Source organism: Struthio camelus, chromosome 3 (genome assembly GCF_040807025.1).
Source record: "Struthio camelus isolate bStrCam1 chromosome 3, bStrCam1.hap1, whole genome shotgun sequence".
NCBI lineage: Eukaryota > Metazoa > Chordata > Aves > Struthioniformes > Struthionidae > Struthio > Struthio camelus.
In genome coordinates, this window is record NC_090944.1 from 107,652,334 (window position 1) to 107,667,128 (window position 14,795).

The window sequence follows — 14,795 nt, forward strand, 5'->3', positions numbered from 1 at the left end:
CCTGGGTGGTCTGTGGAATCTTCCACTGGAAAACAAGGCTGCAAACTGTGCTGTACAAGCCTGCTTCTGTTTGCTCATTTTGTTTACATTGTTTGTTCTTACAGATTAAAATAGACAGTTACTAGGCAGATAAACAGTCTTTCCTCCCATGACAATGCTGTCTAGTAGTCAGGAGAGTAGCACGGGACAGTATACCCCCGTGCTTCATTTTTGGCTATGTCACATCAAGTGCCTGTGTAACTTGGGGCAGGACATTTTTGACCAGCATTTTAGAGCACCCAACCACTAACCTTTTTTGTTCCATTCTTCCTATCTGTAAAATGGGGATAATAAAGCTTTCTGCTCTCAAGGTGGAAAGAGGGGGCATCTGGTTTGCAAAAGTAATAGCCCTCCTTCCCACCTCCTCTCATTTGACAGCCAATGCAAAGGGATACACTTGCAATTCCTCTTGTCACTGGATACCTCTATACGCTTAGGCCACCAACCAAGCCTTCAAAAACTGAAGTGTGTTTAGAAGGCCTGAATCAGAAGCAGAAACTTGTGATGAGCCAAGCAATTCCCAACTACACTTAACCATGAGTCAACTCAAATGTAGTGATTTCAGTCATGTGCCCTTTCACAGTTCAGCTGAACTTCAGAACATAATAGATGCAGCTTTAAATAGATTTACAGTGCAGATTGCTGATTGGAGTGTCTGGCAGATTAATTTATTCCTCATGATTTCTCTGTTCCAAAATTCAATGGTTTCCATATTTGTAAAAGAGGGAATGCAGAAGGCTAAGTCAGAAAGTGGGCTATGACTGGAACTAAACTTATTTATTAACCTATTTTGGTTGCAAGCTAAAGAAAGGAAGCTATTATGTCGTTGGTTTGCGGGACATTAGTGGGAGCTCTGGGCATAATTACTCTGCTGGTGTGTGAATAAACTCCACTGATAGATAAGTTGTTTGCCCGATAGTAACTTTTTCTTCTTCCTTGAAAAGAAAAGAAAAGAAAAAAAAAGGAAAAAGAGGAAGAAAAAACTAGTTCTTGCCCTTTGTAGTCACTTTCCTCCTTCACGCTACATCTTTGGGTAGCAAAAGGTTAAACATCCAACCATGTTTTTCTCTCCTTAGCAAGTTACAGAACTGTACATCAGACACATTGTCTGCCAAATGCTTCATTTACTACCAGCTGCATTTTTACTTTGTTGAGAGATAGCTGAAATAAAATCACTGCTCTTTGTGCAAACGGCATGCTAAATAATGTATGGCTACAAGATTATTAAATAGCAAAGGCATTTGATAATATTAGAGTCAACCACAAGTCCCACTTCTGCTGATGCACAGAATTTTGAGTAATTAGTCATTGCACAGAGTGTTGTATTTATATCCCCTTGAGCCTCAGACGTTATGCCACAAAGTCAGGAGACAAAGAATTGCTGTTATGAGGAGGACTGTTTTAGATTTATTTATATTCTAAGGCTTTATTTCAGTGTCCACTTCACTTCTCTGGCTCAGGCTTCTCCAGACCAGAAGGTACAGCTAAGTCTGAAAATTTTAGTGTAAACCATATTTTTATAGACAAGATCTCTCAGCTTCAAGCAAAAGAACTTCAATGAGTTTGTAAAGCCCCCAAAGAAGCAAAACAGGCCTGAGGTTATATGACAAGCCTGGGAAAAAGCCCTCCCAGGTTCTGTTCTGATCTCTAACAGACTTCTCATGGCTTACATGCAATACATTAATAGCAGCTCCAATTTATGGATAGATACAAAGAGGACAAGCAACTCTTCCAAGGATTTACAGCAAGTCTTTGGCAGAGCCACGGAAATCTTACTCAGTCCTTTGTGCAAATCACTAAACCGCACTGCCTTCTTTAGACCACAATTACTGTACGGGTCTGAATACTGTGCCATATCTAAAATTATACAGCTATACCCTTATATGAGGCTTTTTGAAATGAAGATTGTATAACGTCTTCAGAGTTCAGTACAAAGCCACTCAGTTAGCATTCTACTGCTTAAGAACAGCCTCTTTAATTCTTTCCCATAGTAAAAGAGCCAGACTTAATATAGTGTAATAAGAAATCAGAGAGAAACTTAATAGGATTTGAACATAAAACATTTGATGACAAATTCATATGGTAGCAATGAGCCTTCCTTTTGCAGATTTGACATGAAAGAATAATGGTAGCATTTACGATTATGACAAATAGTACGCATCATCCATCTCTGAGAATGTTGTACAGAGAAGGACTACACAGAATAAATTATATACTTGTGTCAAACTTCAGGCATAACTAAGTAGATTAAATTTTGAATTTTATCATATCTCATAAATAAATTTCCTGTTTATAAGCATGTCACCTCAACCTGTGATCTCCTCAGCTTTTCTCAGCGGGCTGTGCATACTGTGCACACCGTGCACCTGAAAGGCAGCGAAAGACAAGGAAAATGCTGGTAATGCAAGAAATGCTATGAGAAATGTAATGGTTGAACTCAGTAATACTGTAAAGTTAAACATGCCAAGTTTCCCATGAGATCTAAAAGAGATAACATGGACTCCCTGTAATTACTAGGGGCACCTTTGTGAAAAGTAATTCCAAATTTGCATCTAAATATTGTGTGCCCATGTGCCTTTACAGAGAATACATCCATGCCTAAGCCAGATGTGCAGATTCCTGATCACCCGATTTTGAGTGTGCAAATGCAGGATTTTTGTGCACGCAACATCTACATGTGTAAACCCAGAGATCAGGTAGGAGCTGCTGAAGAGATCTTAAGCAGAGCACCTCCAACACATTTTAAAAGACCAGACAAGATGGAAGTTAGATGATAGTCACTCTAACTGGTGTAGGCACACATTGATGTTATTCAGCGTCTTGATCCAAACTGGGGTCCGGAGTGAACCAGAGGTTACAAACACTAACCCCAGAGTACCTACCTCCCAAAAGTGATCTCAGTGCTGTAACCTGGAAATGGGGAAGTGGCAGTGCAGCAGCTCTGGCTTGTCCCCCATTTTCCACTTGAGCCTATGCATAGGGGATGATTCCGCCTGTTCCAACCCTCCTGTATGAAGCCTACACAGGACACCCACCCTGCACTGCAGGTACCAACCACACCAAAAAGTAAAGCCCAGACCTGCTGTGTGTAGCCCCAGAGGCACAGACAAACTCTAGCCTGCCATAGTCACAAAACTACTGCGCTAGCCTATCTCCTGAAAGGACGCAGCATGGACAACCACCTAAGCCTCAGACCCTATGTAAACAGGGCTCCAAAGGCAGCCTGGTTACCTCAGCCAAGCCTGGCTGCACTTAGGAGGCCCTGGCAGGGCCTTGGCTCTGCCAGCACGTGTGGAACTCCAGCAGCACTGCTGGCTGGCTGCTGGCAGGATCGCAGGGGCTCGATTCGGTCCCCAGCTGCCTCTTGAGGATCTCTGCTCCGTAAGATTTCATGGTACTTTTTTGCAAAATGGAAGAGAACTAATCTCACTGCTGGCCAAATTCCAACTTTGCGTAATTACATTCATCTGACAAATTCTCCTTGGCAGTTTCAATGGAATATAATTAGTAAATGTAAATAGATGTAAATAGTGCTGTAAATTACACTGTGCATGATTGTCAGGAGCAGCACGGGAAGGAGGGCGCAAAGGGGCAAAAGGAGCAGAGGTTCATTCTCCAGTAGGGATGAAGTTGTGACCTTCACCATTCACGGACTATGTATGCCCCTGCCAGGGCACTGTGCTCTGAGAGACAGCAGCAGCAGACGTCACGACCCAGCCCAACCGTGGCATTCAGTGCGCAGATCATCCACTTCACCTCAAGAACAAATCTAACCTGATGGTGTTAGGTTGTGTCCTACAGCTGGGCTGTTACACAGCTGCTGCGCTCCACCTCAGCTGTGGGTCTGTTCCAGCAGCAGGCAGACTGCTTCAGCATTTACCCACGTACGCACGCACAACTGCCAAACGTGTGTACACGGCATTATTGATTTCTGTGAAATGTTTATCACATTTGTGAATGGCTTGTGAAGCCTTCTGCTACCAATTGAAGAAGCGTCACATAAATGGACTTACGTAATTATCTTTCAAAGCTATTTTAATGCAGCTCCATGTACTTGGTTTCAAGTAAAGTGGAAATAGCTTCTACTAAAAACAAAGTAAATGCAGATACTTAAATTTAAGCAGTCAAACGGATTTAAAAGCAACTATTTAAAGTAGTCAAAATATATGATAAGGTATCCCCTTTTTATATTATCTAAATATATTAATTTTATTTATTTTACATATATCAAGTCTCTTACATATGTAATATGTTTAAAATACAAAGTGCTACGGCTAGTGGGCTTAACCAGGTATTTCTTTCATATAGAAAATTTGAGGATTAGTTTTCAATAATTCACTAATTTTTAATTTTATTCAAAATTTGCTTATAGAAACCAGTAGAATGAAGGGAAAGTTTATATTCTCAACAAAAGCTGGTTGCATTATTTAGCTATAACAGGAGAAACAGATGTTTCAGCTTTACAATACCATGTCTTGCAAAACTTCCTTCTAAATGACTAGTCGTGCTCTACATGTTTTGGACTGCATAAGGAGAGCTCTGCTAACAGGCATGGGAAGCACTGCATACATTAGTGAAGCCCACATTAAGATAATTAACACTAAAAAAAAAATCACTAAGCCTTTTTTTTTCTTTGTAGTATTGAGTTAGTGTGGGTGAAAAATGCCAGATTTTCAATCTTGAAGAATCATGTCCCACCTCAGAGTGGGAGATGGAGCCAGCTTTTCCCAGTGTTCTCCCACTAAACTCTTAAGACTCAGGGGCTAGGAGGAAAATTCAGGCTCTATGCTCTATTGATCCTTAGTCTTTCTGATGAGCCTATGAAAATAGGGAATGGGGAGCTCACTACCTGGGACAAGAAACTCAACTTGTTATTCCTTGTGGTGATATCTACCCAATTATTTTTTCACCAAAAATTGTCATAATTGCTGTTGACAGTGCAAATGGCCTGGAGGCAGTACTGAAGCTGCGCTTTTGCAGAGAGGACTCTGGGCAGTAGTAGCAGCTGTGTGAAAATTTCTACAGTGTAGGATGCTGTTGAGACTCATTCTCTGTGTCTTATATGGGTATTTTAATACAGACTAGTCTCAAAAGGGCACTGCAAGAGTTTGCAAACCCTATGATGGGTTATACACATCATTTCACTCTTCATCTGACAGTAACTTTGCCTTCTGCAGGTCTATACAATGTCTATTAAGGATATGGGCACATACTCCAATGTGATTGCTGTGGCAGCTTAAAAAATCACTTTTACGTGTGCTGTTAGGCTGAAGTAAGAGGACAGTTTAAGGTAGCAAATTTTATTTTGTATTTAATGATAGTCTAGGAGCATGCACAGGAACAGCTCTGACTGCACTGCTGATGGGTGGCTACTTGCTAAGCTGTCACAACTTGAGTTTATTCCTTTGGGGAGGGATCTGAAGAGAATAAAGTGTCCCACTAGAACTTTTAGTACTTATTTCAGTAATAAAACTATCCAGGTTGAAGATGACATTATTTTGAATGGTGTTTAGAAGGGTCGCTTTAAAACCACTTGCTTTCAAGTGAAGTGATAATCAGTCTAAGTAAGCACTGTAACACTTTTATAATGGAAGGCCAACACATCTTTTTTCATTCAGTTTGTACGAGTAACTGAGCACAGCTGTTTTACTGAAAAAAACCCACTGTCATTTAAGTAGATTAGCAAAATTAACTGTGAAAATCCTCTGCTATATGAAAGCCAATAACCTGCTGGCCACAAGGAGGCAGGGCAAGGATTCAGTAAACTCAAAGAAACTGCTTTTTCTTTTTCTTTTTTTTTTTTTTTAAGGAGTGTTAAATTAGTTAAGTCATGAAACTCTGAACTGCTAGGCAAGATAAAAAACACTTTTCAGCCATAGTGTGTGGTTTCAGTATTGCTGTTTTATTCCAACAGCAGCAAATATCTTAATAAATCAAACAATAGCTGATCTGGCAGCAATTTTATGCTTCTTTTGAAGAAGCAGTTCACACATGTTTCTTCTTCATCACTTCTGTGTGATGTACAGTAAAAAGGAAAGTTCTAACAGTAAGATTTGCTAGCAGTGGTAGATTTACCAACTCAGGGCAAGAACCAGTACAGCCAGGTTCGGAACGTGTTGCTCCCAAGCTAATAAATCCTGCTTCTTGGCAGGCATCAAGGCAAGTTTGGGAGTTCTGCCTTTCACTCCCTTGGCATTTCTGCTTCTGGGGTTAATGTAAGCAGATGAATTTAGGTGTCCAGAGTTCCTTACTGAGTGTGACTTATAGGCAGTGATGCCTCCTTTAACCAGAACTTTAGGACATTTTAAAATCAACCCTAACTCGAGGTCAGACTTCTAAATGGCAAAAGGGGCAAAAGAGAAAAACAAAGCCCATGTATGCCTTTTTCAGAATTAAATTGAAAAGGATTAAACTTACCATGGTATCAACACATCACAGTACAAATCTATCACTGATCTTCTGTTTTAAGAGAACTGACTCTACTCCTAGCCCTGCCACTGGAGGCTATTCAGCTAGAGAATTTCAGTCCCCCCCTCTCGCTTTCCTTATCTTGTAAGCAGTTACTTTCCTTCTTTGTGAAGCAGTATGAGGTCCATGGATAAAAAATATGTTAGAATAACTAGTTATTATTAATACAATTCAGATATGGAATGCAGCAGATGGTAAAATCTCCAGGATTTTAATGAATTATTGTAACAGAACATATGTAATATGACGTTATCATAACAGGCATTTAAATGTATAGTTAGTACATACAACGTGACCTGCTCTGCTCTCAGTAACTCCACTGGAATTATTTTGGATTTATGTCAGATAATACTAGGAACACAAAAGAGCCCCATATGTGCAATGTGGTGAGGTTTTCTTAGCAAGGCTATCTTAACTATTGCCTTTCTTTTTTTTTTTTTTTTTTTTGCTGGGGGTATTGTATCTAGCAGTTTTGCTGTTAGAGAATGCTTTCTGCATTTAATTCTGAGCAGGTAGTAAAAATATACCCTAAAAATGGCAAAGGTGAAAATATTCCTTATACAAGTGTTCCTTATACATCATCATAAAATGGTTAAGTCATGAAGCAGTAAACATTTTTTTTTCCACTATATTCTGTAAAAAATTATGTCTTTCATGTACCTTACGCTAGATTCGGTAAAGGATTTGCCTGGGTAAGCAATTCAGGCTTGTGTCAGAAGAGCCAACCACTTAGTTTCAGACTATGAGGGTAGTAATACCTCCTTTCTCCCACAACATTCCCACAACATAGATGATGAACTACATGACTGGGCAAAGGTGAAAAAACGGGACTGCAGCTCAAGTGACCGGCACCACACTTTTCAGTGAGAAAGAGACAGGTATTGACTTCAGTAAATAAGGAACATAAAGATACTATCAGTATTTATAATAATTCTAGCATATCTACAATACAGCCTATAAAACTCAAGTGAACTGACATTTAATATATGAGAGGCTGGAAGCAAGATATCAATTTCACATCATAAATTAGCCTTTGTGCTAGTGCCCAAAGAATTGGCTGATTACTCATTGCTTTCCCTTAGTGCTTAAGTAGTCTTTTCCAAAGCAAGACAGTTAAACCACAAAAACGTACCGTAGTGTCCACAGCCCTGACCTTCCCAGCAGGAACGTGCTTTGGAATAGGTTCTTCTACTGATATCATCATGCAGCCTTCTGCTCCAAGAGTAACAATTACAAGCTTACACCCTCTTTCTAACAGCATGCGTCCCACCTTTTCAGCATCTTCAAGGTTGCCAACTGGGATGCCCGTTAAAATTTCTGCCTGGAAAAAAACCCACGCAAATGAAAATCACAATTTGACAGTATTCATTTTTGGACAATAGCTGCATTTCAAAACAGTATTTAACACCTTCTTAAAATGTGTATTATAGGATGATCCTGAAACCACTTCCTACACTGATATTCAACTACGTCTTGCTCTGTGTTTGAAATCAATGTACACTGCAGACTAACGGAGAGCAACCTAAGCAGAGACACAGGAGGCATGGGTTCTGTTCCAGCTTCTACAACATGCCTGGCACGAAACCTTTAGTAAAATCACATTTCTCCCACGTGCCTCGGTTTCTTCATATGTGAAATGAAGACAACACCGCAGTCCTTGGCAAAAGCATTTTGTGGTCTGATTTGAAAAATGGTACAGGGCAACTCGGTCACTCTTCTTGGGGGATATTTACCACTGAGTGAGAAACTTTTAAATTCTCAGGGTTCAACTAGTGAGGAATTACTAGGGAAAAATTTCTCTGAGGAATGAAATACCATTGCTCAACCTTGACCACTGCCTCTACTTCAATATATATTTTTATATAAGAATAAGTGAAAGTTGTCTGAAGCCCTCTTTGGGTAAAGGCCTATTACAAGGACTATTATATATTTGTATTATGGCAATGTCCACGGGCCTCTGCCAGGACTGAGACCCCTTTCTGTTGGGTCTTTACAAACACAGATAAAGATAAACGCTTCTTTTAGTAGATGGTAACCCTGAATCAACTTTTCCCCGTTGACTTCTAATCCCCTCTAGCTCCACCTAACTGAGAGGAAATTTCCCAAAAATTTGCAATGAAGACTCCAGAATCAAACATCCTTTTCTCCACTTCATACATTTGCTGGCATAACATTTGTCAATGCGATGTGGCTTTTTTTTGGTGGTTTTTTTTTTTTGGTGGAGGGTGGGCAGAAGAGGAGTACAAGAATGGAACAGGAAGAAAGGGAAGAGAAAATAAAGTACGTTTTATTTGATACGCTCTACCAGACAGTACTCCTCCTTCCTACTAGAGTATGTTTTCAATGATAAGTAAAAGTAAGCATATATTGCTGTCTTTACTAAATCTTGTCCTGCTTGCCTTAGAAGAGGGAAGTCCTACTCTCTCTTACACTACAAGGTTGCTAGATTCTGAAAAAAAAAATGCAGCCTGCAGTATTTTCAGATATCTATCTATTAATCAGGCATAATTTCCATGCTCTAAGGGTTTATTTTCAGCTGAAAGCTTACTCTGGAATCTCTTTGCCAGCTATACTTCCTGACCACTGCTGCACAGACAGCTCAGCGTCTTGGGAAACAGCTACTGAAATACTTCAAGTCACCTTTCCATGTATTACTGAAACTTGAAATCAGTGCGCTATTCCTTGATACAGCAGCCTATAAACTACAGCAATTCAGCCACTGCTCTGTAGAGTACCGGCCATCTCTGCAGTAGAGCTGGGCAGGGCAGACAGCTGGGGACAGGAACTACTACTGGCCTCCCAGAGTAAATCGCCCCCAGTTGTGAGTCAGAGGCCTCGCTGCCTGCCACTGTCATTTCCTGTGTTTCTCTCTGACCCAGAACTGAGAAGCACCCTGAGGCTTTGAAGGGCCAGCTTATCCCAAGCCACTTAGCATTAGAGTTTATATTAACAGAGTACTCATTTGGTTGTAAGTTTGGTGTTTATAGGACCAAGTTCTGCAGTCCCTCCTTAAAGAAATGCACAAATGATTTCCAGAGCTGTTGATCTGGTAGCTGCATGGTAGATTCTGGTGTGGCAGACCTTGCCGTGTAAACTCCTGTACTGCAGGGACAAGTATACACAATTTAAAACTACTTTTTTTAGCCACATTGATGCCAGGCAAGAATATAGTACATTTTAAATTACTGAGAAGGCAACTAAACCTACTAAATTTTCTCTTTAGCAATGTCACCATCCTGCTCAAAATTTTCTTGCAGTTGAAACTATTTAGGCAAATGAAATCTCTTTTTGTTTTTTAAAGGGTACAAAAGTGTTTTCAAAAAAGAGAATTTGTTTCAAAAAAAAACCTCACAAAACTTTTTGAATATATCTTCTTGCAAAGTTTGCAAGAAATCAGTAATCCAATAATGGCTTTGGAGTTCCTAGGAATAGACAGTTAATATTATTGAAATGTATATATTCTATTCTAATATTCAAGCGCTTACAAAGTCTGTGCGTCTTTGTGAATTTTCAGATCTCTGGAGCAGGAACCATGTGTTCCTGTATTCAGAACACCTAGCACATCATGTTACAAGAATAAAAATAGATTAGGAGAGCGCACACACAAATCCTTAAATGAAACTGGATAAATGAATTTCTAATCTACTTCACAATGGGCAATAATTCCAAGCATTCTAGGCATTCTGCAAAGCCTCCAGGAAGAAAGTGGGTTTGGTTTTGATAGAGACATAGTCAAATTAATTTGGGTTTACTTTAGCTGGTCTTTACACTTCTGTAATCTCATGGTCAAGGTAAATCAATCACTTAAATCACCATAAAAGGTATCAATATTGAATTTTCCAAGTGTTTGTACTCTTGAAATTGAGCTAACAGAACTCAAAATAAACAATTACAGAATGGTCATAATCTCTGTAGTGAAACACACATTTGTCTGCTTAGTATTAATGTGGTACCCCTCGTTGTGATAGCTGTGTCCTACATTAATAGGATTTTTTGCTTGGCTACTGGAAGGAGAATTGTTTTGGGATTGATATCTTTAAGGTTCTGTAGAAATCTTTCTTTTCGTCATTACACTGCTTATAACAATACATAAATTTATTCTGAATCAGACAGAGTCTGTATAAAAGTAGACCTTCAACTGCTTGAAACCACTATCATATAATTCATCTACAGCAGGCTGGTAAAACTAAAAAACACTGGAACAAGCTGAAAGAACCATAAAAGCAACAGAAGCCAGATTGATTTTGTGCCAATAATTAGAGATTGCGGTAAATGTCAACTGATGTTAAATACTGTGGTGAGTTTTTTAAGTTCCTCCCTTCAGTAAAATCTTATTTAAAAAAAACAAACAAACTGTGGTACAATTGAAGGAAATAACTAATGGTTATGTAAAGAAAAAAATTAAATAACAATACTGAAAGTCCAATATGGATATTTGCCACAGTACTCTACAAAAGAGCAGCAAATGAAGAAATTTATTTTTCTGCAGCTAGTGTCATAAAACTCCTCAGTTATATGGGCCTATTAAAGCTAGAGGACACTGCACAGAACTGCTGTCAGAATAAACTTATGATGGAATAACTAGTGTATAACTAATCTACACAGAATTTTCTTAATTTTGATTATAAAAGTGCAAGAGAAATTTAACTGAAATTTTAATTTGACTGATATGAAGATCCTTGGCCATACTTCTCTCTAATCTTCATTAAGGCTCTACGTGTCTCTAGTCTGTGGAGATTAGCTATAGTGAGCTGACATAAACCAGCACTGCTACAGAAAAAAATGGTCCTGCCCTCACTTCCACTCCTGTCGACCTAGCTACTTCTCTTGTGCCAGCACAGGTGCTCATGTGGCCAGGCAATAAAGTGGATTGTAAGGCAGACTGTGTTAAAATTAATCCCAAAATAAAACATAACAGAATAATTAACTTCTTTCAACTGCAGTACTAGTTCATGCTGGCTAAACATGAGAATGAAACTGTGATGTTAGTCTTTGCCAGGTGCTCCTAACTGTGGCGCGTTCTGGGCAACTTATGGCTTACATAGCCACTTCCAGAGAGAAGTGCTAGATCCTCTACCTGAGCCTTGTGAGACCAAGTCTGGAATACTGGGTCTAGTTTTGGCATCCCTGCCCAGGCAGGGGGCAGGAGCACAGGAGATTACAAGAAGAGGCTGAGAGAATTGGGTTTGTTCAGCCTTAAGAAGAAAAGGCTAAGGGGAGATCTAATTCCTGCCTACCACTATTTAACGGGTGGATGTAGAGAAGCTGGAGCCAGACTCTTCTTGAAGGCACATGGTGATGGAACCAGAGACAATGGACGCAAGCTGGAACACGGGAAATGCTGATTAGATAGTAGGAAAAGCCTCTGCACTAGGAAGGTGGTGCAGCACTGGAACAGGTGCCCAGAAAGGTTGTGGGATCTCCCTCCTGGGAGATTCAAAACGTGACTGGAGACAGTCCCGAGCAATCTGATCTAAGTTAGCCCTGTTTCACCAGGCTGTGGGACTGGAGACCTCCAGAGGTCTGGTCCTACCATCTATGATCTTCAAAATATGTAAACTGGTGCGATAACAAGACATGTTTATTCTTTGTACTTAATCTTTTTCTTTAGTGTCCACACATCACCTAGCACAATAGCAACTTTGTAAATGAAAAATGTTTCCAGGTGCTGCTGGAGTAGAAATAATGAATAATAAAAATGGAACTGTGCCAGTTTTACAGCTATCCCATCTAAAACTACAGAAGACAATTTTAAATATTTAAACACAATAAGCCAGTTAGCTACAAACTTGGCTTGTACCTTAGCAGACTTCTTGAGAGTGATAGAACAAAAACTTGATCTCACTAATTCTGACACGTGTAAAGAGTCCCAAAGAAGTACTAAGACAGAACTGGTGTAAGCAATTGCAAGACCAGATCACAAGCCAACTTAGTTCCAGTTGTTTCAAATTATAAAAATTTTACATACATACAGGGAGAAACACTTATCATGCTAGAATAATTAAAAACTGATTGAAATGAATTGGCTTGAAGCTATTCCCTCCCCTCCCAAAAGTGACATATTTCATTTTAGACTAAGCAGGGGAATTTTCATAGTTTCCAGCAACTGATAAAATACGCTTTAGAACAAAGTTGGAATTCAAATTAAAATATACTGTGAGTTGCTGGCAACTTCTACATAATGGAGCGATAGTACCTTTCTATTACATAAAAGAAAAAGGCCAGTTCCTGGGATGTTCTAAAATATTTTAATTCTAAAGGACATATCGTTGATTTGTGCAGTAGAGATATCAATTTTTTTTTCCTTAATAAAGACTATACCTATTATTAACCTCTCCATATGAGTAAGCAACACCTAAAACGTCCTAATCCAAGACTCCAGATGCCGTTTTATAATCTCAATATTTTCTGAATCTTGTAAATGTCAGTACTGTTTCTGTTTTTTGGATATGCTAACAAGATTTTCCATAATTAATATTTCTTCCAAAAATGATTTAACTTCTGCTAATAGACAAAAATGCATAAAAGGAAACAATGAGATAATATCTATTTTTCCGCATCATTTTTATAGGTCTTGCAGTATCATTTAACAAAATTAGTTAACAAATTTATACTTAGATGTACTGCTTTCTACCATTGAAAACTCACAGTATTCTGCTAGTATTAAATTAAAACTTTGCTAGGCCTTATTTAGATCACAAGTCAGATACCCATTTTATATTAGGAGTAAGCAGTTCTAAGTGTTGCATTCACAATAGCTCGATACACTAAATCATTTGCTGTAACCATTCTGGACTTCTCCTTCTCCTGAAGGGCTCTTCAGTATTCCCTGAACAGAGAAGCAGCTGTTCTTCAAAATGTTTAGGACCAAGTTCAAATCACTGATGTGCAATATATTTTGGTTCCTAGCCTGCTTGTGCAGGGCTGTGTAATTGCATGCACACACTAAATAACAAAAACAGTGCAGGAGCTGTATCGACATTGTGGTTGTGCTCAGGAGCCATACAGCAGCCAGGAATCATACAAAGATGTGGGAAAAAATGGTGAGTATCCTGAAGAACTCGTCTTGTATGGGGTTGTCTCTTTTTCAGCATTTACAGACAACTGAAAAGAATAACCATTGGTTTTCACTAAGATGACATTTGATACATTTATTTTTCCCTAGAAGAATTAAGGGAATGGAGAACTAGCACATTCCTGCACAAACCTCAGGGATTAGGCTGTGCTGCATCTGGGAATTAACAAACTAGTCTCAACAAGCTTGATCTTTCTGGGAAAAGATAAAACTGAACTACAGGCTAAGCAAAGAAAGAACTGATAACCTTGCAAGATTTGTTCTGAGTTATTTTGTTCATGAACCACATAAAAAGAAAGTAGTGTCAGACATAAAAAAAATTTATTATTGAAACAAGCAAGACTGAAAAGAACAGCTTGTGAAGAGCCTTCTAGACAAACTAATGGTAGATAATTCACTGATAGTATAATTTTGTTTGCTTCTCCCTAGCACATAAATCCATAGGAACAAACTGTGCTGTTACACCAGATACTGTGTGTGATTTCATTAAAACCTGAAACATTTAATGTATGATAAAGTGTGAAGTAGCATTTGATACATGTTTGGGACCTGACATCCCATGGCTGTCTGAAATTATAACTGACACTTTTAAACTTTCCTTCTGTGATAAAGGCATCACAGATCAAAACTGCTGACCTTCATGGAAGCAAACATTAGAAATTTCTCACTCAGTAATAACTGAACTAATCACAAGAGGGATCCCCTTTTTTCTCATCTTAAACAATACAAACTTTCCACATAGTCCAGGAAATGCCTTAATCTAAATGGCTAATTTCCCTTTCTACAACTATCATAATCTTCTGTTACAAACATATCATTCACATGACATCCACAAATCACAGGCGTTTAGCATTTAAAGGTGTCCCTTGGTGAACAATAAAAATAAAGATATTTTGGTAAAACTGTGTGATAATACTTGTAAATTTAAAGAAACCTAAACCAAGGAATATTTTAGAAAAAGTTGAACTAAATAGCTCTAAAGAGTTAGTCTTTAAACCTGAGAAGATTTATTAAGAACTATTTAAAGGGCTTAGTAAAGATAAACCAAGAATACACTGTTTGCTTTCTGACAGTACCTACAAACCCCAAATAAAAAACAAAAGTTCCCCTGAAAGGAGTATGGTTGGAACATAAAAGTTTTGGCTAGAAGGAAGTTGTTCAAGACTTAGCAATAACAAATAGGAAGGAGAATGGAGCTGGAATAGAGAATCTC

General features: G+C 38.8%; 1 protein-coding gene across 2 annotated transcripts in view; it reads right to left on the reverse strand.

Moving 5' to 3' along the window:
* Positions 1 to 14,795, reverse strand: part of RBKS (ribokinase) — a 69,521-nt gene that overhangs the window by 13,165 nt on the left and 41,561 nt on the right. For both annotated transcript variants that reach the window (XM_068939589.1, XM_009676254.2), the window contains exon 7: positions 7,640 to 7,828. In XM_068939589.1, the coding sequence (XP_068795690.1) occupies positions 7,640 to 7,828 (189 nt within the window). The remainder of the gene's footprint in view (positions 1 to 7,639; positions 7,829 to 14,795) is intronic.